This window comes from Myotis brandtii, unplaced genomic scaffold, assembly GCF_000412655.1.
Source record: "Myotis brandtii unplaced genomic scaffold, ASM41265v1 scaffold704, whole genome shotgun sequence".
Classification (NCBI taxonomy): domain Eukaryota; kingdom Metazoa; phylum Chordata; class Mammalia; order Chiroptera; family Vespertilionidae; genus Myotis; species Myotis brandtii.
The window spans coordinates 677084-701477 of NW_005370762.1; the positions used below are offsets into that span (position 1 = coordinate 677084).

General features: G+C 48.8%; 1 protein-coding gene across 6 annotated transcripts in view; it reads left to right on the forward strand.

Moving 5' to 3' along the window:
* TENM4 (teneurin transmembrane protein 4) overlaps window positions 1-24394 on the forward strand; it is a 384882-nt gene that overhangs the window by 160401 nt on the left and 200087 nt on the right. For 3 of the 6 annotated variants that reach the window (XM_005882313.2, XM_014529998.1, XM_014529999.1), the window contains exons 5-6: window positions 4885-4983; window positions 6208-6443. In XM_005882313.2, the coding sequence (XP_005882375.1) occupies window positions 4885-4983; window positions 6208-6443 (335 nt within the window). The remainder of the gene's footprint in view (window positions 1-4884; window positions 4984-6207; window positions 6444-24394) is intronic. The other 3 variants (XM_014530001.1, XM_014530000.1, XM_014530002.1) reach the window with 1 other exon arrangement.

Here is a 24394-nt window from a genome sequence, read left to right on the forward strand (position 1 = left end):
GGAAGGCCATCCTCATGGTCTCCATTGCAGCCCTGGTATGGTTCCCAGAATGGCACAAAGGAACTTCTGGTGGACCAGGCCAACCCCTGATCATTGCAAGGAGTTGGGATGGATAGTCATCCCTGCCAGGTGGTGATTCAGTCACAGACATGCATAAGACACAGAGGCCATATAGGAAGCTCATAGGCCAGTGAGGGAGGCAGACCTGTAGTGAATGAATGAAGATGGCACTCGGGGTAATGCTCTGACTCGGGGAGTGCTGGGGGCTAACAGGACAGTGTGGCTCCCTCTGCATGGCCATCATGTAACAATCATAACAGACCCTCATAGGGCCCTTCTGGGTGCTTCCAAACAAGGAAGCTCATTAGAGACTCAGTGCCCAGGATTTCCACTGGGGCTGGTCCCATAGGCACTTATGCCTGGCAAGTACCCAAATGCCAGACTCCCAGAAGGAGAGCATGTGTTCAGCACAGCATAAACCGTATTTTTTGCACAAATAGTTCAGGCACAGTGAGTCAGCCACTCTTATCTGTTAATGGCAGGAACCTTCCTGGAACCTAAGTTTCTAGACACCAGCCAAGGGCCAACCTTATAAGCAAGCCTTTGAAAAGAGAGCAGTCAGGACCGCTATCTTGACTCTTTTCTGCACAGGTAGGCAGTCTTATTGTCGTCCCCACTTTAGAGATGGAGATGGACAGAAAATGTAATGGGGAGCCTTAAGCTGGGAGTCAGGACACCTGGGTTTTAGTTTCAGCTCTGCCACTGATTGGCTTTGTGTATGGCAACAGGACACGTGTCTCTCTGGGCCTCAGTTTCATCATCAATCAAATGAGGCCTCCTAATCTGACCCAGAACTAAGTTTGAAATGTACAGGGTACGGTTATTTTAAGGCAGCAGTAGCATTCTGAATAGGCAGCGGTTTAGCAAGTGAGTGTGGGAGCTCTTTAGGGAAACCTGACACTCCAGCACTCTAGAACCCCTCGTTCTGTTACACTGCCTCTTCGCTTGTCCTGACAAACTTGTACTTTTAACATAGTTGTTCTCTCTCTTTTTAAAATAACGGTTTCTTATTAAAATATAAAAGTAAAATAAAAATCACTCAATCCAGACACTACAAAATCCCCACTGTTAACATTTTCATCTTTTCTCTGAATATGTTTGTTTGTTTCTGGTGGGTTTTATGGGATAGCTTTGACTCACTGAGAACATAGTCCTAGGAGAATGATGCAGGCTGGACTCGAGATGTTTGCTGGGAGATGCCATGCAGCCCACCTCAGCAGCAGGGAGGCAGCCGGAGCTCGGCCCTGGGCCCTCTGGGCAGGGGCAGTGAGGGCCTGCTGACACTTGGCATATGGACTATAGAAAGACTGGAAATTCCCTCTTGAAATGAGGGATTGGAGGAAGTAATAATACATCACCTGTGCCACTCTGGATTAAATACCAACTGCGTGCCTGCAATATGCCAGGAGCGCTGCCCTTTTCCCACCCCACCATTCACAGTTTTCAGCGAATATTTACTGAGTGCCTACTGCCATGTTCCAGGCATCCTTCCAGGCTCTGGGCACACGGGCAGAGAATGAGGCAGTTAAGATTTCTATTCTCATGGAACTTAAATTGCATTAGGGAAAAACCACAATAAGCATGTGCGTTGTGTGTGTCTGATCCTGTGAGGAAAACTAAAGCAGTGCAGGCAGCCAGGGGGTGCTGGGGAAGAGGAGGGTGGGGATGGACAGGAAATTTAGCGGGAGCCTTAAGCTGGGAGTCCACTAGGTTATGGTTAGGGCTGGAAGGGAGGGAATGATCCAGGCCAATATCTGGCGAAAGGCAATTCAGGCAAATGACAGCAAGGGTTAGCTTGCTGCAGTGACAGCGAGGAGGCTGGGGTATGTGTAGCACAGAAAATGAAGTTGGAGAGGTAGCAGGAGGTCAGATCGTGCAAGATATTATGGGCCCTGGTAAGAACCATGGTTTTATTCTCGTGGAGCCATTGGAGGGTTGAGCAGAAAAGTGGCATGACCCAAGTTATACTTCAGCTTATACAAGGAGAGTAATCATCCCAGTTTAGTCATGCCCCTTGAGATCTGAGACCAGCTCTCCTGCCCGAGGGCCAGTGAATGATGGAGCTGACACCTGTCTGACCCCAGGGCCTGTGTGCCTCTCAACGTGCCCTGAGGCCACCTCCCTGGGCAGAAATGAGGCTGCTCTGAGGGACTTCCACACCCCTCAGTTTCTCCCAGTCAGCCCTGGGTTCCTAAACACCACAGAACAGCCTGCCAGACAGCCTGAGGGCTTCCTGGAAGCGGAGGTCCCACCATCATGGCAGTACTAGCAAGCCCTGCTGCAAAACAGTGTTGCCTTGTACTCTTGCTGTCCTGGGAAAAGTTGATGCAGCGGTGCTTTGAGAGTACTTACAGCCCCTCCTCACTGTGGTCTGTGAGGCCTGCCGGGAGCGGAGCCACAGGCTGGGCAGTGACAGAGGGTTAAGAGTGGAGGTCCCACCATCATGGCAGTACTAGCGGGCCCCGCTGCAAAACAGTGTTGCCTTGTACTCTCGCTGTCCCCAGTGTTGCCTTGTGCTCTCGCTGTCCCGGGAAAAGTTGATGCAGCAGTGCTCTGAGAGTACTTACAGCCCCTCCTCACTGTGCTCTGTGAGGCCTGCCGGGGGCGGAGCCACAGGCTGGGCAGTGACAGAGGGTTAAGAGCAGAGAGGCCCGAGCTCTGGGGTCCGACACAGCGAGGTTCCGCTCTGGCCCTGCTGCTCGCTTACTCTGTGATGGGACCTAGCTCTGCCAGCCTACAAAACAAAGACGGTGGCACTGATGGTGGGGGTGTTGTGAGGAATATGATGCACGTTAGATGATAGTTGCAGAGCTCCAGAACAGTGACTAGCACCCAGTGAAGGTAGGGTAGATAGCAGCTTATATTTAGCGTTAGCATTTCTACAGTATTTGTTTTGCCCTTAAATATTCTGCCAGAGTTACTCAGTTGGTCCTATAGCAACTTTGTAAGTTTAAAATTATTATTATCCCCATCTTACAGATGAAGGAAGTACACAATATGAAGAGGTTGAAGTTTTTACAGTGCCCGGCTGGGTGGCTCACTTGATTGAGTATCCTCCTGTACACACACACACACAAAAAAGGTAGCAGGTTCGATTCCCATTCAGGGCACATATCTAGGTTGTGGGTTGATCCCTACTTGGGATACACATGAGAGACAACTGATCAATGTTTCGCTCAAACATTGATGTTTCTCTCTCTCTCTCTCTCCTTCTCGCTCTTCCTTCCTTTCTCTCTAAAATCAATAAAAAATATCCTCGGGTGAGAATTAAAAATATGTATATATAAAATTTTTACAGAAAGTCACACAGCAAGAAAGTGGCAGAAAAGGGACTTGATTTGAGCTGGGTGGCTCACTTGGTTGAGTATCATCCTGTACACACACACACACACAAAAAAGGTAGCGGGTTCGATTCCCATTCAGGGCACATACCTAGGTTGTGGGTTGATCCCCACTTGGGATACGCATGAGAGACAACTGATCAATGTTTCTCTCAAACATTGATCTTTCTCTTCTCTCTCTCCTTCTCACTCTTCCTTCCTTTCTCTCTAAAATCAATAAAAAATATCCTCGGGTGAGAATTAAAAATATGTATATATAAAATTTTTACAGAAAGTCACACAGCAAGAAAGTGGCAGAAAAGGGACTTGATTTGGGGCTTTCTGGTTCTCAAGACCTAGTCAAAGTCAGAACAAGGCACCTGGCAGGGCTGGACCCGAAAGTCAGCTTTCTGTAGTCAGTCCTTCCCTGGTGTGCACACAACAGGCTGATGCCAGTACCGGCTGATGCCAACACCGGCTTGTTGGAAATGAGTCACTCTGGGGTTTTCAGGTGAGGTGGCAGCCGTCCTGAAAATGTCAGAAACAGGTTCCAGGGCAAGTGTGAATGATGCCACTTAGCAGGTGTGACTGAGACCAAAACGGCTAGTGTGTCTGTCTTCCTTCCGGGTTTGAAATAGGTAAAGTAACAAATGCTGTGCTGCCCTGTGTGCACTTGGAGGTACACAGAGCCTCCCTCTGTCTTCATTGGGGTGGCGTCTTCACCAATCAGTCATCACCCAGGTGTTTGCACTGCTAGAGGACATGACACTCCAAATATGTCAGCATCAGCTTGGGGGCGTGCAAGCAATGCGGGGCCTCAGGCCCTGTGCCCACCTGCTGACGCCAACCCTCTGGGGTGGCCCTCAGTAGAGCACAGCTCTCCAGGTGCTTCTGGTGTTCACCGAGTTTGAGAACCACTGCTTTAGAGGAAAATGGCCCCCAATGCTTGCCTTTCTTTTTTCTCTGGATCGGCAAAATGAGTGTCCGTAGTTATTGTTTACGCAGAGGTAGGCGGTATCAAGTAGAGGGGAAAGCACAGGTTTGGAATCAGATAAACCTGAGCCCAAATTCCTGCCTTGAACCTTGCTAGCTGGTCAGCTTGGTCAGCTTGGCCAGTCCTGTTACCTCTCCCCCTCTCAGTCTCCTCATCTGTAGAATGGGAATAATACTGCCTTCCTTGCATAGCCTGTTTTGAAGATTTGAGATAAATGGCTATAACATGCCTAGCTCAGTGCCTGAGGCATAACCAGTCTTCATCAGGGAGAGCCGTGACTTGATGCACACAACGGCCAGCCATTCTGGTTTATACGGAGAATGCTGCCTCTGGATGCTCTGTGCCAGGCAGACCCCTGCACATGTGGCTTGCACACAGACCCATCGCCTGGAAACTGCCCCGCTGGTCTCGCGCACAGCTGCCCCAGCCAGCCACTCTGTGTGTTTCTCTACTATCCCCCTTCATCGATGCATGACTCATGGCTTCATTCATGTCTCCATGTGTGCGTAGAAACCTAGGCAAGCAGCCATTCCTAGGGACATTGCAGGACAACCTCATTGAGATGGACATTCTCAGCGCCTCCCGCCATGATGGGGCTTACGGTGACGGGTAGGTGACATCCCCATGCTCTTCCTCTCTGTGTGTGCTCTTTCCGCGGCTCCCACCCTTGCATGCGGACCCTGAGACCTTTCCCTGGGATCTCCAGGGGAGGTGATGATGCCATGTTGCATGCCCATTCCCAAGTCCACGTTCAAATTGCAAGAGCTTATCCTTGGATACCCTGTCCTCCAGCATATTAACAGCAGTCTTGTTAATATGCGGCTCCCAGCATCTCATTGGCTGCCTCTGCCATTTTGAAAGCCATCTCATGCAGCAAATTTTATGCAGCACAGGCCCTTTGCTATATGTTTGGGCCCTGAGGCATCTTGCACCATAACAGAGTGTGAGATTACCCCTAAGATTTACCCTTGACCCAAAGACTTGGGGGCATGCAGTGCAACCAAGAACCCCATTTCCTAGGCTGTGTACAAGTCCTCCCATGGCCATGGTTAACGCCAAGCTCTGGAGGATTTCCTGCTGCCTCGTCTGGCCACAACCATGTGCTTGGACCATGCCATGCTGCCCTTGAGACTGTAGCTAGGCCGCAGGATGCAGCTGCCCGTCTGTCCTCCCGCTAAGCTTTTACCAGGGGCTTGGAAGGCAGCAGTGTGGCTTCTGAGCAGAGTGCTTCAAAGGCATTTGCTGCCAGTGGCTATGTAACAGCCACCAGAGCACTCTTGATCATGGCAGTGGTGGTTTCTTGGTTCTCAAACTTCCATAGCCCCCTTTCAAAGGACTGGTATTCCATTCCTTCAGCAAGATGCACTGGCAAAGTAGGTATTGGAAGGTGAAGAAAAATTTGGGGTTTCATTATCTCCAGGGGACAGAATAGGATTTTAGATACTTTCCAAGTTACTGCAGTAATTTTGGAGAACAGCTAGTTTATTCCCCACAAAACAGCATCTCCAGCCCCATTCCTTCCCAGGAAAAGGATCTCAGCACCCAGCCTTCTGTCGAGTAGGTAGCACCTTCTGCCTTGGCATGGGTGGCTTTCCCTTTGGGCAGGGCTGTCCCATCCGTGTTCCGTGGAAACGTGTCCTCGTGAGCCCTGTTTTGTGGTCTGGTACGTGATTCTCCTTTTTCCTGCCCCCCCCCCCCATCTTCTCTGTGACAACTCTCTCTCTCTAGGCTCCTGTGCATGCTTCTTCTACTCCTGCCTCTGTCCTCTAGGTTGACCTGGGTCCCTGGCGAGCCAGCCAACCCTGATGCCCTCTGGCTTCTCTCCATCCACAGGCACTTCCTCTTCAAGCCAGGAGGCACCTCCCCACTCTTCTGCACCACATCACCAGGGTACCCTCTGACTTCCAGCACAGTGTACTCACCTCCGCCCCGGCCACTGCCCCGCAGCACCTTCACCCGGCCAGCCTTCAACCTCAAGAAGCCCTCCAAGTACTGTAACTGGAAGTGCGCAGCCCTGAGCGCCATCGTCATCTCAGCCGCACTAGTCATCCTGCTGGCGTACTTTGTGGGTAAGCACCGCCCTCGCCCCAGCTTCCCTTCACTCCCCATTGGCCCAGAGGGCAGTGGCCAGGACACCTGTGGGCACTGAAGGCACCCGCCGCAGGGAGAGCCAGGCAGCTCTGGAGCTCTGGGCTGGCCTGCACCCCAAAACTATTAATGTCCGCACCCCAGGGCCCCCTCTTCCCTTCCTATCTGACCATATGCCAGGAGGTGAGCTTGGCATTTTCTCTTTCATGTCTTGGATGCCCAGCATTAGGCACAGGCACTTCCTACGACTGGCATTTGAGGTGGTAGGGAGCGTCATAAGTTAGTCACTACAGATGCAACAAGTTGGAGAGGCCAGATGCAGGCAGGCTTCTCCCATGGGTGCCATGCAGCTACAGCAAGAAGCAGGAAGAAGGTGGGGTGCCCTGGGATTGCAGGGAAACTGCCACAGTTTGGACTGTGCTGACCTCAAGCCAGGAAAGCGTGTCTGAAGGTGCGGTTCTGGCAATGTGATCTGAGGTGCTGTAGGCACCAAGATCCAGAATTACACCATGGGTAGGAGCCCAGAGAAGAGACATCCCAGGTAGGTACAGGATTAACAGGGAACAGTTAGAGCCGCTGAGGGATGCTCAGAGACCCCAGGCAGCATTGACTGGCCTTCCTACTGGACCCAGGGCACCTCCGTGATGTAAGACACTCCTGGCCATTGCCTTGCTCCCACAGCATGCCTCCCACTGCCTGCTGCTTTGATATATTCCCCATGCAGTCTGGTTTCCTGCTCCGGACCCTTCTCTTTGGTCTGCTCCCAGGGAAGATGTTAATCAGAAGAGACCCCCAGGTACTGTGTAGAGACTGCTGCCTCTACGTAAATCACCTGTTGGTAAAGACATCTGGCAGGGTTGGCTTCTCCCTCCGTCCTTTCCAACCTTCACATCTATAATTCCAAGATTTAAGGTAGGGCAGGCCAGCTTGAGGCCTTGAGCCCACGCTAAGGAATTCTGAGATGATTTTGCCAGCAAAGGGGATAAACAGAAAGGAAGAAACTGGCCAGAGGAAGACAGAAGTGCTGCCCATTGTGGAAAAGGACCCTGCGAAGGTGTTTTGGATGAACACAGGGCTGTACTAGGAATGATCCACAGAACTCAGGCCCCCACTTGCTCAGGGCATGGTGAAGGGACTCAAGCATGGATGGGGGTTTGGGTGATCTGAGCTATAAAGTCACTTCCCTTTCAAGATACTCGAATTTCATAACAGATAACCAGGAAGATGAGAGTCCTATAAACAAGGCAGCCTCCTTAATCTCGAGCTGTAAAAAGCGTCCTTTGTGTGCCAGGGCTCCTTTCCCCTTGTGGAGATTGACTTGGGGAATTTCATGGCTCCAAGGCTAGACTGGCATCCATGTTTCATCTCCGCGATAGGGTGGATTGATTATTGCTGCCTAGAAAGCTGTGTTGAGAAGGATCCTGAGGCTATATTCAGACCCAATGGGAAAGAGCCTCTGTGATTGATTAATAATATATCTGTCATGGTCACAGGAGTGGGGAATATTGATGACATACCAGGTGTTTGCCATCTCTGCTGAGGGTGAAAGGAACAACCAGACTCTGGGAAAGGTGTGCATCATAGGTAGACTTCAATGGGTTACAGGTGAGGGTGGTGGGGTTCCAAGCACCGTCCCCCAGCATGAACGTTTCTTCCTGTGTCCCAGCAAACCGCTAGCACAGCACTTGCTTTTGACTGACATTTTCCATTTGCTCAATGGGTAGGCTTTTGAACAAGCAGTGTCACTGTTCGTCAAGAGTCAAGTGGTTTGCTATGTATAGACCTGTTTAACATTGAAGTCTTGAGGTTTATACTGAACTGCCTCGTTCAGGGAGAAAGAATAAATCTTCATATGATTAAGCTCTCTTCTGCTTCCATCCCGTGGGCTTCTTCCTTTCCCATTTAATACAGTCAGTCACCCCATTTATGTTGTCAGTTATCAGCTATCTAAAAAGATAGGGACTACTGTTTGAGGTAGTGAGCTCCCTATCATAGGAAGGGTACAACTAGACCTTGACGACCACATAGTAAGAATAAGATTCAAGCACTGATTGGGGGTTTTTACTGGATGATCATTACTTTTCCTTCCAACTTTGATAGTCTTTGAATCTATGATTCTAAGATTTTTATTTTTGTTCAGTAAACCCTAAGGGATACCTGCTTTGAGCCAGGCATAGTCTAAGTGTTAGGGCTGGTGATGTGATCCTTACCCTTGAGGTGTTTGTAGTTCAGCAAAGGAGACAGCTGTGTTGGCAGTGATTGAGGCAGCTCAGGGCTGTGGGAATACCCAGCCCCCATCAGGAGGACGCGGGGAGGCTCCCTGGGAAAGGTGATGTTTTAGCTGAATCTTTAAGTCAGAATTAACCATAGACAGACAGGCAAGGAGGGTATTCTAACCTGAGGAAAGTTTCAGACTTGAAAGAGGACAAGGTGGTGGTAAAGGCATTTCCTGTGTTTGAAGCACTTGAGGGGTGTTGGAGTTACTACAAGAGAATTTGGTCAGATTATGAAGTTTACGATGGAGGCCAAGTGAAGGACCTAATGGGCAGGCAGCTGGGAGCCATTGGAGGGATTTAAGCAGTGACAGGACAGTCAGTTTTATTTTAGAAAGATAAGGGTAGAGGAGGAAGAGGTCCTATTGCAGTAAACAAATAAGGAGAAGCCGAGGGCTTCAACTAAGACGGTGGCAATGTGGGTGGGAGGAGGGGAGATCTATTGCTGATGGACTAGAATCTGTGTCTCAACTTGGGAGTGGTCAGGCCATTGATCACATCTCCCTGACACGATGAACACATCTTTCTGAGAAAGCTCTCTCTGTGTTGAAACGTTCAGACTGGACCCTAGATTCCATATCCAAGAACCAGGTCAGAGAGGCAAGTCGAGGGTGTTCCTCTCGTCACATGGAGCCTCAGCTCACAGGCAGCCCAGCAGCCTGACTCCACTCCCAGCTCGGCTACATGGCCAGTTTGTCCTGGGCGACTTCTCTTTCTGAGCCCAGACTTCCTCATCTAGGAAATGGGCAGGACCCCTTCCCTCCGAAGCTGGTCTGAGGCTGGGTAAGTTAATGCAGATGGATGCATTGCAGGTGCGAGGCCATCCCTAGCTTTCCTCCAGGGCTGGGGGCGGCCACCTCCGTGCTCGATCTCCTCCAGCTGCTGGGGGGAGCCATGAGAGGCTTGTTGCTCAGCCATAATCAGAGGCTGTGATGACTAACTTGTAAGGAACTATCAATTATTAAAAATCAAATTAATTGTCTCAGCCGAGCATAAATATCCTTAACAAAGACTCTTTTTCCAGCAGGCCAACCAATCTAATCAACAGGCTAAAGCACAGATATTTAATTAGATTTTTGATGAAAAATTGTGTTTAATTTCAAGTATAATCAATTATTAATTACCGTAATGAGTGAGTCTGACTGGGTTTACTAATTAACTCATTTAAAAATTATGAATAACCTTTTCATTTGTAATTATTTTCTACATCCTATCAAGTTCTAGATAAGAATTTCGTCACCTCCCCAGCACTGGGGGAGGAGGAAACGGGGGGGAAATAATTGTTCTTTCTCTGGTGTCTGCTCCCAGCTGCCGTATCAGGATGGAAACCCGACAGACCCATTTGACATTCAGTTTCTTAGTTGGAAAGTTTCTTGGGAAACAAGCCAACAGTGACCTTTTATTTACAGAGACATTTGCAGTTATTTTCATAGGAAGGTGGAGGGATTGAAGTCCGCAGTTAGAACCCACAATGACTGCAGGACCTGGGCCTTGCCTCTGGGCCGACACCTCCCCGCTCCCCCCCTGCCCTCCCCTCCAGTGGGCTGTCTGGCCTGGGATGAGAATCTAGGGAGGACCCTCCCAGTCTGGGGGACCTCTTCAGAGAGAAGATGTGTCTTTCTGCCTCCAAAGGATGCCCATTCAGAGAAGCAGCCATTGAGGACGAGCGCCTTGTTTTTTTGTTTGTCTTTGTTTTTGAGTGCCTTGTTTTACTCACCCGTTCTCCCAGGGAAGGTGTCATGTACTTTTTAGTCTCCCTTTCAATACTCTGCCTTTTCTTTTCTGAAGAAAAAAAGAAAATCTGTGTGCAGAACAAAATGGGGAGAGGATGCTATCCTGGGAGGATTAGTTACAAGTCAAATCATGAAGCTTACACAGTCAAGGCTTCATTTCTCATAATTTAATTTTTTAAAAACAAAAGGCAGTGTGGTCTAGAGTAGTAAAAATGGCAGGGGTCACTTTTTATCGTTAATAAGATCAGTTAGCGTTGATTGTGTGCTACACGCGTGCCCTTCTCTGTTCTAAGCACTTTGCTTGTGCTTCCTCATTGAAATTTCCCAACAACCTGATGAGTTATTATCCCCAACGTATGGATGAGGTCTGGAGCCCCTGTGAGCTTGAGTAACCACCCCCCCCCACACACACACACACACCGTCACCTGGTAAATGGCAGGACTGTGATCCAGCCACCCCTCGGCACCAAGGCTTTGAGTGGACGCTTTTAAAATATTTTCTCTTTTGAGCTCACAGACTTGAGAATGCTATAACTTTTCCATCTTAATTTTGTGTTTTGAATTCCATGTATCTTCCAAACCCGTTTCATGTATCTTCTCTCTGAACACTCACAGGAGTTCTGTGAGCTAGGCATTCTTTTCTGTACAGGCAGTCCTCGGGTTACGTCGGACTCGATGTACGTCGTTTCATGGTTATGTCGCCATCTTCCATTTATTAAAAAAAAAAAAGTTCCGTCATTTCGATGTATGTACATATGTGCTTTATGTTTTTTATTATTTATTTACCACAAGTAACGGCCAGGAATTGTTATCTTTCTTTTAAATTTTTTTACTGTTTCACTTCATTATTACTGTGTGAGTGACGTAGGTGCTTATGTAGGTGGGTCCTGACTTATGGTGAAAATTGCGTTATGTAGTGCCATAGGAACGGATCTCCGACGTAACCCGAGGACCTACTGTATTTTCTAGAAGAGGAAACTAAAGCTCAGAGAAGTGAACAGCTTGCCAGGTCAAGGTCCCAATAAACGATAGAGGGTTTCAAAGGCTGCACTTTCAGCCACTACGCTGTAGATGCTGGGCTTGAACAGGCGATGCACAATCAATAGACCCCCACTTCAGGCCCTGGCCCTGTCTCTTGGTGATTGTAAATTTGAGCAAGTTACTTAACTTCTCTGAACCCCAGTTTCTAACGTCCTTGTGGTTTGTATAATGGGTGTGACTGGAACGATTAGCCCCATTTTATAGGAGAGGAAATGGAGAGTAGCCTCATGGTTGAGAGCCTGGGTTCTGATATTAGGCTCTGCTGCCACAACCTAAGGCAAGTTTATATACCCTCTCTCAGCCTGTTTACACTTCTGTAAAATGAGGATAATGAGTGGATACTTCCCAGGGTTATTGAGACATTCCAGTAAGATGATTTCCATTAAGTTCCTAGTGTGCTGCCTGGCAAGGTGTTAGCATTCAATGAACATTAGATACCATTTTTATTAAAAGCATTATTAGTACTGTTAGCATCCCATAGAGTATTAGTAAGTCTTGAGCAAGAACTCAGACCAGCCTCGTCTCCCAGCATCCGCGGGCTTCCCAGCCTGTCTTGGTCACAAGGGCAGCTGACAGAACCACCAGGGGCACCTGTCAGAAGACATTTGTAGGGATGCCTCGCTGTTCCCGGGAAGCAGCCGCAAGAGGCATCATTGCCGAAGAAGCGCCTCACGTCATTCCTTTACCTAGGATGAAAGTTGATCTTTGCTTCAGTGACAGTTGCCTCCGTCCAGATAACACTGACAGCTCCCCTTGTCTTCCGAACATCTGTGTGAAAAGCAGACACCAAGTGTGTGTGGGTTAATATCTTCAAGTGCCTGTCCTGCCAGGTAGGCCTTCGGAATAGGAGGCGAAAAAGGCCTATTAATAATACAAAACCCAGGCGTGGCTTTACATTGAAATGGAGACATGAGATTACCCTAGGAGGCTATTTCTTCTGTCATAGGTCCAGGTCTACCCTGCAGGGCAAGGGTGTCACTCACCGTGATGTCTCTAAGGCAGCACAGTGTCCTGATCAGAAGAAAGACAGGATTCAGAGCCTGACCCAAGTGGTGGAAACCCCAGCCCCACACTCTCCAGCAGGGTCAGCCTTCTGAGCCTTGGTCTCCGCATCTGCGAAGTGGGAAGAATAGTAGGACTTTCAGGAGGCGATTGTGCCTTATGAAAAGATGAAATGAGATGATGTTGAAAAAGCACAGGTCACTTGACAACAAAGGTGTCCCTTGCTGGTGGCCTGGGGAGACTGTCATCCTTTCTTGGACTCAGTTATCTCAACCCAGGATGTGGTGGGAGTGGACGATCCTGCTCGGTCCTTCCTGGTCTACGCTGCTCTGCCTCTAGGACATTGAACCTGGACATTGGGGTAGAGTCACAAATGTGGGCACAGCAGCCTCTGGGTAACTAACTACAGTGGAACATTTCTACATGCTCAGCAATGAGGGATTCTCTCTTCTAGTTCAGTCATATTTTTCACCTCCACCAGCCACTGATTGTGGATTGAAAAAATAAAATCAGAACCTTGCTTGAAGTGGTGATCATCTAATTTATAACTGAGAATGTTGCTCAGCTTAATTGCTGCTTTTCAAAAGACAGTTATTAGAGAGCATTGCTTGTTTGAGTATTACTGCCGTTGTGGGTGTGAAATTGGATTGCGGTGGACTTGGCCATCAGTGTGACTTGCGGAGGCCTGTGCAGGCTCTCAGATCTCTGACATTTCACCCTGCAGACTGGACTCAGATCTCTGTTCACCCTGCAGACTGGACTCCAGCACAGCCACAGTCCAGTGAGATATTAGGCTTCCCTTCTCTTTACTTTAGGGGCAGCGTGGCTTCCTAGCTCCTCGTGTCTTATTCTTCTGCATATTCAGTTCCTTGCACAAAGCCTGGCACAAGCTAGCTGTGCTCAGTAAGACTTGGTTGAATAAAGGACTTTGCAAGATGGTTAAACCTGCCGAGGCTTTTTTAGACAGAGGAACAGTATGGGCAAAAGCGTGGTGGCAGAAATGTGCATTTTATGTCCTGGGGCTCAGGTACCTGTGAAATGGACATGAGATGACGAGAGAAAGGATTGGAAATAGAGGCCAGGGTGATTGTACCCCCCACGCTCCCCCCATTATCCCTGTCTGGCTCAGCCCTTGCAATATCAGGATCCCAGGTGCCGTCTGCTTCATAAGCACAGGCCTGTTGCGCTTTGGGCCTGGCTGTTATTAGTGAGCAATAAGCTCATTTTCTCTCCTTTCTGTTCGACTTCACATCATGAGAGAAGCCATAGATTTAGCTTTATAGCCCAAAGAATGGGAAATGGAGATGATTGAACTTGATCTTTTAGGAGGAGGAAAAAGTGATAAAGATACCGGATCCTGTTTTTAAAGCCTTCTCTCTAAGATTGATTCCTTCATGCTGCTCAGTGGGAATTGCTAATAGCAAGATATATATAGATTGTTCTCTTTCTAACAGACCCCAGACAGATATCTTCCAACCCCCAAAAGGAGGACCTGAGAAGACCAGCAGGGCTTTCCGAAACTGTTTGAAATACCATGAGGGGGAGGGGGCAGAGTCAGGCTTGCAGGGTGGAATGACAGGAAGCAGATTTGGGGTCCAGGGGCGAAGACCGCTCTAACAAGGGGAACCGCCTGCATGGAGTGGGCGTCTTGTGTTTGGAAGGAGAGGAGCGAGGGCTCTGTGCTCAGACTCTATAGACTGGTGGGTCTGTTGTCCTTCCGCCATTACTAACTGTGCCACCTGGGCAAGGACTTAATCTCCTTACAATGCCTTTCCTCATCTGTAAAAGAGGAAAAAACAAACAGAAGACTAGCCGGAATGAGTAAGTCATTCAGCATGTTTCAGCTCCGCAGGAAAGGAAATGTTCCAGCTTGCAGACCTCACTCTCTCCCCACCCTCCCATCTCCTCCCATTGGTGGAATCCAACCAGAAGCCAGAGCCCAAGGGAACCCATGGATGTAGGCCCCATGGGCCGGCCTCCCAGGGCATGGAGCGGGGCAGGGAAGGAGAGAGCGGATCTGGAGGACAAGAGGATCCCTACTCTTCATAATTCCTTTCCATGGCAATGCTAGAGCTCTGAGACCCAAACCACACTCAGCCCCCAGGCCCTGGCCACTTGTATTTAAAATCAGAGTTATTGAGATAGAATTTACAGGCAGAAAATTAATACTTTGTTGGTGTACCATCCTATGAGCTCTGACAGAGTTGCATGACCGTCACCCCAATCAAAACATAGCACATGTCCATCACCCCTTTGTGGTCTGTCGTCTCTCCTCATTCTCAGCCTCTGGCACCCACTTACCTGTTCCCCATCTCGGTCGTTTTAGGCGCTGTTTTTGAGAGGTGTCGTGAAGATGTGATTTATTTACTGGATTCAATCTCAGGTGTTACCTACCATAACCTTCAAACTCTTAAGATAGCAAAGTGGTGTTGAGGAAATTTTATGATATAATTCAGAATTCAGGGTATCAGGACAAACAACTGAGGCATTCTGGGGTTTTGTGTGTGCTGTGCTTGACCTCCTGAAGGATAACAGCCAAAAGCCTCCATGTGGTCGGCATGAACTCACACGTTCACATTCCTCTGTCCCTCTCATGGACCATTTCTTCACGCAAACAGTTTCAAGAATTGACACAATTCTCATTCTTGACAAGATGAATAGCTCTCCCATATTTGTGCCATTATTCTCATTGTGTTCCTGCTGTTTCCAGCTGTTTGCTATTACAAATAGCACTCTGTGAACAGCTTTGTGCCTTCTGCCCTGTTTTCTTCTCTTGGTTACTTTGGGGAGGGTGTTCCCCAGAGCAGTGCTCCTGGGTCAGGAAGTGTGGACAGGTTACAGCTCATGCCCCCTCACTGCTCTGGGCTCCTCTGACTTTCCCAGCTTTGTGGACTCACCTTCTGCCCACTTTCCCAGCTTTGTGGACTCACCTTGGCTTGGCTCGTTTGATGGAGGGGGTGAGGGGTAGGGGACAGAGGACTTTACAAATGGCCCTGAGACCCAGAGAAGCTAAAGATCTTCACTCCTGGAGGGAACCCCCCCCTCCCCTGCTTTTCCCAGTCAGTTCCTTTTCAAGAGCTTACTTCACATGTGGCTTCCTCAGTGAAACTCCTCTGACCGCCTCACTCTCAGCCGGGAACCCAGTTATAGCTCTCTGAGTACTCCTAGTGCTCACCACAGTTAACCAAACTGCGTCATGGATTGGTTCCCATCTGTCTCCACTGTTAGATCGTGGGCTCCGTAAGGGCGGAAACAATTTCCGTCTCACTCAGTGTTGCAGCCACAGCCCCTTGTGCCAGGGCCTGTCATGGATGGAGCGCGTGTTCAGCAAACGTTAGTTGAAAGAGAGAAAGGAGGGGAGGATGTCGGGGCATGAAGTTTAGGGAAAGAAAAAGGTCAGCGTGGAGGCTCAAGTTCTTCCAGGGAGCAGAGATCGAAAGTCTAGAGCCTGTGGGATAACGAGAGCGGGAACATGATGACCGGAAACTAAGATGAGGGAAAACCAGAGGTGGCTGCTGAAGTGTCTTCGGAGTGTCACACAGACGGACTCAGACCCTTCCGTTCTTTATGACTGTGCTGCTGTCAGCGAGAATCTGCGCTCCCTGGGCCTCCGCTGCCTCCTCTGTGCGGGAGATGACAGGCTGCGGTGGGGATGCAGTAACAGTCAGGCTACTGGCTCTCAAACCACTGGTAAAGGAAGGCTGTCTCCCCCACCCCCACCCCCCGGCAAACAAGGTGTGTTGAGTTTGAGGACCAAGCAGTCCCCAGTTTGAAAAGGACTCAGAAAAGAAAGCACCGAGTTTACTAGTATATTCATTTTTTATAACAACAGTGGCAGCTGCAGCAACAACACACTCTCCCAGGTCTCAGAGGCCCTTGGCTGGTGGGCAGGTTCCCGGCCCCGAAGAGGCAGCAGAGCCCTGGTGGGTCAGGAAGCGGCCCCAGCCCTGGGCCCCAGGTGCTCCTGCCACAATGCACCCGGGAGTGCGGCAGAGGAATCGATTTTACAGGTTTTCATCATCCTTGGAAAATATTTGTCCCCAAGTCCTTGTTTTCAGTCTAGACTAATTACTGGGAAATAAAATAATTTAATTGCACAGAATTAAATTATTTAATTGCAGAAATGGAGCAAGACTGTTCTCCCCAGGGGCTGCTGTGAATACCTGGCTAGTGGGGAGGAGGGCAGTATAGCCAGGGCTGCCAAGGCTGCAGGCCTAGGACAGCGGTGAGGGAGCAAGGCGAGCTGCCCTCCTGGGCACAGAAAAGAGGGAGGGGAGGGCCCGGCCAGTGTTGCTCAGTGGTTGAGCATCGACCTATGAACCAGGAGGTCACGACTTTATTCCCAATTCCAGGTCGGGGCACATGCCAGGGTTGTGGGTTCGATCCCCAGTGGGGGGCGTGCAGGAGGCAGCTGATCAATAATTCCCTCCCATCATTGATGTTTCTATCTCTCTCTCTCCTTTCCTCTCTGAAATCAATAAAAAATAAATAAAAAGAGGGAGGGGAGGGAGAAGGGGGTGTGAGAGGAGGAGAGAGGGCTGTAAAAAATGGTATTTTTTTTTCTATTCCTGACAGTAAAACAACAAAACCAGAACTAAACACCCTTTAAAAAGACAGCAATGCAGTCTGATAACAGGAGCACAGACTTCAGATGGAGTAAGACCGGCCTTCCAGCCCGGCTCACACAGCTGTTGGCATCCCTCTGAGTCTCATTTCCTCATTGGTGGGATGTCCATTGGTGGCTGAGAGGTGTTTTGAGCATTACGTGGGAGAAGGTCTGCCCAGAGTCCAGTCTGCGGGTGGTCCACGGTGGGTGCTCAGTAAATGCGGTTCTCACCCTGCGGGCGGCTGGATCACCCAGAGAGTTTAAACCCTTTCAGATGCAGTGGCCAAGGGCCATCCCCAGACCCCAGATTTCAGGTAATCTGGGATTAAGTAGAGGGAGCTTCCCCACGCTCTGGTTTGAAATGGCGGGGAGCATTCACTGAGCTCTGTGCCCCGTTGTATCCCCAGCGAAGTCGATAAGCTGGCATCACTGCTTGGAGTCATCCATGGTTCCATGTGAGTTGCTGATGGCAGTTGATGAAAGCATGTTACTGGAGTTTGAACCTTGTCCCTGTTTTGTTTGTTTGCTTGGGGTTACTTGGGGTGGGTGGAGCCTGAAGGAGAAAGCAATTCATTCTAACAAGGAAGATGAGACAAAATTCGCCCAAGGCATTGAGCCTTGTACATCAAGCAAGATATAGGATGACTTTCTGGAAGACAGAGCAGCCTAAGCAGAGGCAGAGGCAGAGGCAGTAGATAGAAGTGTGGGCTGTTTTTGGCACCTGGTTCGGGAGACTGTGCTTTAAGATGTCCATCTGTGCCTTTAGCCTGTCTGCAGACCCCAGTCTCTATTTTACTGAAGGCTCTCAACTATAGAACTACAGAAACCACAGTGACTGCAGGGGCCATGGCTGTCTTCCCCCATAGGAGACAGGCTCCCCTAGGCCACTGCATAATAAATACCTTGCCTTCAAACCATTGGTCCTCCCCAGAAGGCTCTGCACAGCATAGAATTATTGACTGCATGTCCTTGTCCTGAACCCCCAGCTGTGAACGCTGAGGCCCACTGCAGTTAGGTAACTTGTCCAGCTGGACCTGGAAACCAGATCTGATTCCAAGTCTTGGGCTTCCCTTTGTAGACCATGCTGCCTCTCGGAGCCGTTGTCTGATGCCTTCTGCTGTGCTCCATACGTGAGGCTCAGAGCCAACAAGGGGGCTTTGCCATCCTGTCTGGGTCTTTACTCTGCCCCTTCTCCCAACTCTTCTCCCAGGACCTAACCTCATGTGACAGAGATGGCAGCTCACATGGGTGGAGAGCTTCCCATGTGCCAGGCATGTTCCGAGTGTTACATGGATTTTCTCATTTCATTTTCTCAACAGTCTCACTATCCAACAAATATTTGTCAGGTACCAACTGCGTGCTAGGTACTAGCCTATTTTTATTTCTACCTTATGGATGAGAAACTGAGGCCTGAAGAGGTTAAGTTGTTTGTCCAAAGCCACATTGCTAATGAGTGAAAGAACCCAGATGTACTCCGACACTGGCCCGTTTCCCACTGTACTCTGTGGTCCCTGTAGGTGGGGTGGGGCAGGGTTGGTTACCTGAGTTGAACTGCCCGGAGATTGCAGGGAGTTTCCAACTAAAGAGAGAAACTAGTGTGTTTTTTATGAAATAAAAAAATTAAAGTCCAGCTGCCCTTGCCATGCACTGTGCCCGGATTGCTAGCTAGCTGTGGCATTGAGTGGGGCGGGGGTCTGCACCCACAGTGCTTCAGGATCGGGGAGGAAATGACAGCCTTGATGCACAAGGCTTACTGAGCACCAGCTCCTCATGCTATCTGATTCTGCTGTGCTCCTGGCCTCATGGGGCTCGAGTAGACTGTCACTGGCCTAACATTTCATTCTGGAGGAAGTCCTTCCTGCTGGCCTATGGCAGGCAGCTAGATTCGTCCTGCCTGGAAGCCTGGAGTTAGATTTTGTTCAGCCTCCAGTGGGGAAAGAGAAAAAATGCCAGTGTCATTAGTTGTACTGTGACATCCATTTCATCAGGTTGTCCTAAACTTCACCACTCAGAGCCTCTGTGGAATTCTATAGCAAGATATGCTGCTTGGGCTGCTGTGTGTGTCTCTGTGGGCACACGTGATTCCACCCCACTACCCATACAAAAAGGGGATTTGAGAGGAGATGGCATGCAGGGGAGCAAAGATTAAGTGAGAATTTTAGACAAAGTGGCATTTTTCTCTTTCCTTTACCTGAAAACTCTTCTTTTACAACTGGTTTTTGGATCCTAACTTTTTCGTAGTGTATTAAGTTCATTAAATAAGTTTCATAGTATATTAAGCTCATAACTGTGTAGGCCTGGGGCTGTGTTGGAAGTTTCATATATAAATCTTTGCATTAGTCTGTGTTTTAAACTTCGGGTGTTCTTTTTTTTATGAAGAACTTGCATTAAATGTAATCTTTACAAGAGCCTGGGAGATGGCTTTGTATTATCCTTACATTTCTACAGATGAAAACACTGAGGAGCAGAGTGGGTAAGTGACTTATCTGCTGATGTACAATTGATAAGGGCCAGCGGCTGGGTCTCTCTACAGACCTGTTCCACTGGGTAGAGATGGACACAGAGCCAACAAGGAACAGGAGGCAGGTGTCAGGGCAGGGTGCATGGAGAGGCTCTGCAATAATGGGAAGGGCCCAGGTGGGAGGGAGAGTAGAGGGCATTTTTGGCTGGTATAATAGTGGAACTCCTCATGGAAGAGGTGATGTTTGAAGTAGGCCTCGAAGGATTGGAGAATGTTTTTTGTCGTTGTGATTTTTTTTAAACCGGAAAGGCAATGGCCATTCCACAAAGAGTCACTGCATTAGCAAAAGTCTGGAGGCTGGACAGACAGGTGTGTCCAAGGGATGGAAATACACACAGTCTGGGACTCCTGAGCAGGGGGGCATAATGAGGAATGTCAGATACTGTGCTCAACAAGCACTTAAATACTCTGAAAATTGTTTCTGTTATGAAGAGATTACCCTCAGGAAAATATATTGCCCACAAAATTTAAGCAGTAAGGCAGGTCCATATAATAATGAGATTTGCATTTCCCCCCATTCTTGTCTTTTCTACACTCTTACATCTAAGCAGAGAGTCGGCTTCTATAGTGGTTAGGGACAGGTTCCGCGCAATCTGGATTCAACTCAGACCTCCTATTAAATGTGTGATCTTGGGCAAGTTGTTGAATCTCTTTGAGCCTCCGTTTCCCTTATTTGCAAATGGGAGTAATAGTCCCTACCTCACAGGGCTTTGTGAGGATTAAATGATAGGTGTTTATACAGCACAAGGCACAGGGCTTGCTTGGCACATATAGCTTTCAATCAATGACAATGGCTGTTATTAACCTGATCATCAGCATCATCATGGTGCCTGGACATCCGTGCTGCCTTAAACTTTCTAGTCAAAGGACTGAACCAAACCAGGTGTCTGTGTGTATCAGAGAAGGAGACTCACATTTGTTGAGAGCCTTGCTCTGTGCATGACAGGAGCAGGGAAACATGAAAATGTGTGTGGCGCTGGCCAGTGTGGCTCAGTTGGTGGGACGCCATCCTGCACACTGTAAGGTTGCTGGTTCGATTCATGGTCAGGGCATATGCCTGGGTTGCGGCTCCATCCCTAGTCGGGGGCATGTCGGAGGCAGCCAATTGATGTTTCTCTCTCACATCGATGTTTCTGTCTCTTCCCCTTCTTCTCTCTCTAAAAATCAATTTTAAAAATCTTAAGAAAAGAAAATGTGGTATGATCCCAAAGAGCCAGAAAATGTCCAGGGGGCAGAGACAGGGAAGCTGTGACCTCACACACTCTGTTCTAGGAGATTTTAAACTGCTTTTTCAAAATGCTTCTCATTATGTAGAAATATTATCCCAAGTTACAAATCCGGGTGGCAGGCTCCATGTTAAGCTGTCCGCCCTCCTTCCTCTCACCAAAGTGAATGTTCCAGAGGGAGAAGGCCTATCCTAATAATATATACACAAATTAAAACTCCATTTAGAGGTACAGTGGGGACCACCTCCTAATTGACTTTGATCATTGAAAAAAATTAGTTACAGGGTTGGTGTGCCAAAGGAAATCAGGAAGTGGGCGTGCTGCTCTCCAGAGCCCTATCACAGCGTGTTTCTAGTAGCTATGGAACTGCTACCTAGCAACAGGCATTCTCCTGTAGCTCCCAAGTGTTCACCAAACCCATGGCTTTTCCCTGCCCCCTTGAAGGTTGGTACAGGTGGAGGAGGGGACCATGTGCCACACTTGGAAGGCTGGTCCTTTGCTAAGTGCAGACACCTTTATATAGAAACTAGAGGCCCGGTGCATAAAATTCGTGCACGGGGAGGGTCCCTTGGCCTGGCTAGCAATCAGGGCCAATCGGGGCCTCCCTTCCCCGGCTGCCAGCCGCCAGCCAGGGCCTCCCTTTGTTCAGCGCCGCCCCCTGGTGGTCAGTGCATGTCATAGAGACGATCAAACTCCTAGTCTCCCAGTTGAACTCCCGCAGGGACAATTTGCATATTAGGCTTAGATGGCATTGTGAATAATGTTGACCCGTGGATGCAGGTGCCACAAAGAAAGGGAGTCAGAAACTGCAGAGCTTTGCACCAGCATTGCCCCTTCTCTCCAGGAAGTGACGGGCACTTTACCAGCCCTGGGGTGGTTCTGCCAGGGCAGTGTTGGCTGCTCCCCGAGCAGAGCGGTTGGAACAGGCTGGCCATCCCAGTGTCTTTGATGCCTGGACCATCAGTTAAGCCTTGAATATGAAGGATGGGCTGTGGGCCTTGTACTAGGTTTGAGCACTTCCTCTGTGTGGAGTCCCTTCCTGGACCGTGTGCTCTGTTGGCAGTAGTTGGATCAGAAGCTGTATGTTTGTTCTGATCAGGACTGAATGGGAGCCTGTTCACACGTCCTTGACACCGGGCTGAGGAAAGCTTGGCGTCTGAAGTGCCCCGGACCTGGTGTTGGACTTGGTGCTGCCATGATGAATGATTACAGACAGTTCCTGAGCCTTGGTTTCCTGGAGATACATTAGGTTAATGATATCTACCTTGTTGCTATGTTTTGAGATGCCTCATGTACAAAATGGGGTCCTAATAATATCTGCTTTAAAGCGTTCTGAGATGAAATGGTATGATGAATGCGAATCCTCCAGCATTACCTCACACACAGTACGCTTTGAATAAATGACAGCTGTTCTTATTTCAATAATAATCCTAATTATGCCTGTCTCCTTCCTTTCCCCCCTTTCTTCTTCACTCCTGTGGACCAGGTGCTGGGAGATGGTAATGAAAGGAATACTCCCTGCCCTGAGGAGAGGGCTTCAGGGTGGCCTGACCAAGCAGGCCTGTGGGCTCATTCCCTTTACTCTGGCTCCTTTAATCTGGGAGGGCCGTGCTGATGGAGGAACAAGCAGGAAGATGGCTTTACAGCTCTTACAGGATTTCCTGCTGCGACTTAATGACAGGGTCATTTACTAGACAGAGCTCTGAACTAGGAGGTTAGAGAGGGGGCTCAGAGCAGCGGCTCTGCCAGGACGAACCAGTCAGGTCTGAGTCTCCACCCCATGGCTATACTGTCAGTCCTCGCAGCTGCCTCCAGCTCCAGAGCAAAACTTAGGGTCGTCCACTCCAGAAATCTCCTTCCTTCACTTTCTCAGTGAAAACCCTAATTACAGTAAAAATGATACAATGATATGATACCAGCACAGAGGGCTCCACTGGCCGTATATTTGAGCAGATGCCAAGTACCATAACAGGTTAATAAAATACATTCTTTTCTTTCATCGTCATAACTCTTTAGGTATTGTCACCATTTTATAAAGTGAGGCTCAAAAGAGTTAGATAACATGAGCCAAGTCGAATAACTATAAACATGAGAACCAGAGAAGGGATCAGGGCTGCCCCTAACCCCTGTGCTTCTGTGCCTTTCATTTCCTGGCTCTGGGACCAGCAAGGTATGGGGGGTGGGGCGGGGCCTGGGCGGAGGTCACTCCAGGGGTTGGCGGAGGTGGGCAACCTCTAAATTAGTTATGTACAGAAGAGGTCTTCGTAGAGCCTGTCAGGTGAAAGGTGCCCAGAAATGACAGCTTTCTTATTCTATTACTGCAATAATAGCAGTTTACTCTACTCTGTACAAATTAGATTCCGGCCATGCTTCTCCTACAACTTGCCTTGTCACCAGTTTTCAGAGCCTGCCAGTGAAATTGATATTTTGCCTTCGCATCGAGGTGGGCGTGCTTGTTTCCCACTTCAGAGGCTCACTGCGCTTGAGCCTCTCACTCATGCCCAACCCCACCTTGATTTACAGAAATATCGAGCAGCCACCAAGGAATCCTTGCTAAAAGGCCTCCCTCCCCTCCCTCCATCCACCCCGCCCCAGCGTGGCACAGCACAGAAAAATGATTAACTGTGCCAGAGTCCACTCTACAGAAAACACTTAATTTGGGGGTGAGAGACAATAACCCTGATTGTTGGAGTCAGGTTTATCCTGGAGACAGGAAGAAAAGCAATATATTTACTTGATTTAAAATTAGCCACACGTAGTCACCAGTGGGATCCTGTCAGGCTGCTCTATAGTGATTCCGCTTTTAAAAACTCTTGTAGCCATTGGGCAAATAGCTCGAGATCCTGAGGCTGACAGCCAGTGGAAGAAGGATGGGAGAGGGCCCTGAGCTGGAAGAAATTCACAGTTGGCAGGAAGGGGAGTTAGGGATAATATATAGAAAGAAGAAAAAGTGACGTAACAGAGCTAGCTTTGACACGTCTTGCAGTGGCTTCAGGAATTAGGAAAATCAATGTAGCAAAATGACAAGGGTGACAGCTGCCATTTATTGAGCTCCTACTATGTACGTGCTAGGCACAGTTTTGAGCAAATTACGTACATAATGTCATTTAATCCTTTGAGGTAGCTATTGCTCTCTTCATTTTGCACACGAGGAAACTGAGACTCAGAGAGCCTAAGTAATTCGCCCAAAGTCATGAAACTAATAAATGACCTAACTCAGTGCTCTGGGGAGAGCTGAACTTGAGGACTAACTCTGCCAATGGACAAGTCACTTATTTGCATTTATGTAGGTTTTTTTTAAAAAAATATATTTTTATTGATTTCAGAGAGAAAGGGAGAGGGAAAGAGAGAGAAACATCAATGATGAGAGAATCATTGATTGGCTGCCTCCTGCATGCCCCACACTGGGGATTGAGCCTGCAACCTGGCATGTGCCCTGCCAGGGAATCGAACCCTGACCTTCTGGTTCAGAGGTCAACACTCAACCACTGAGCCACACCAGACTGGGGCGTTTATGTGGTTTTGATTGT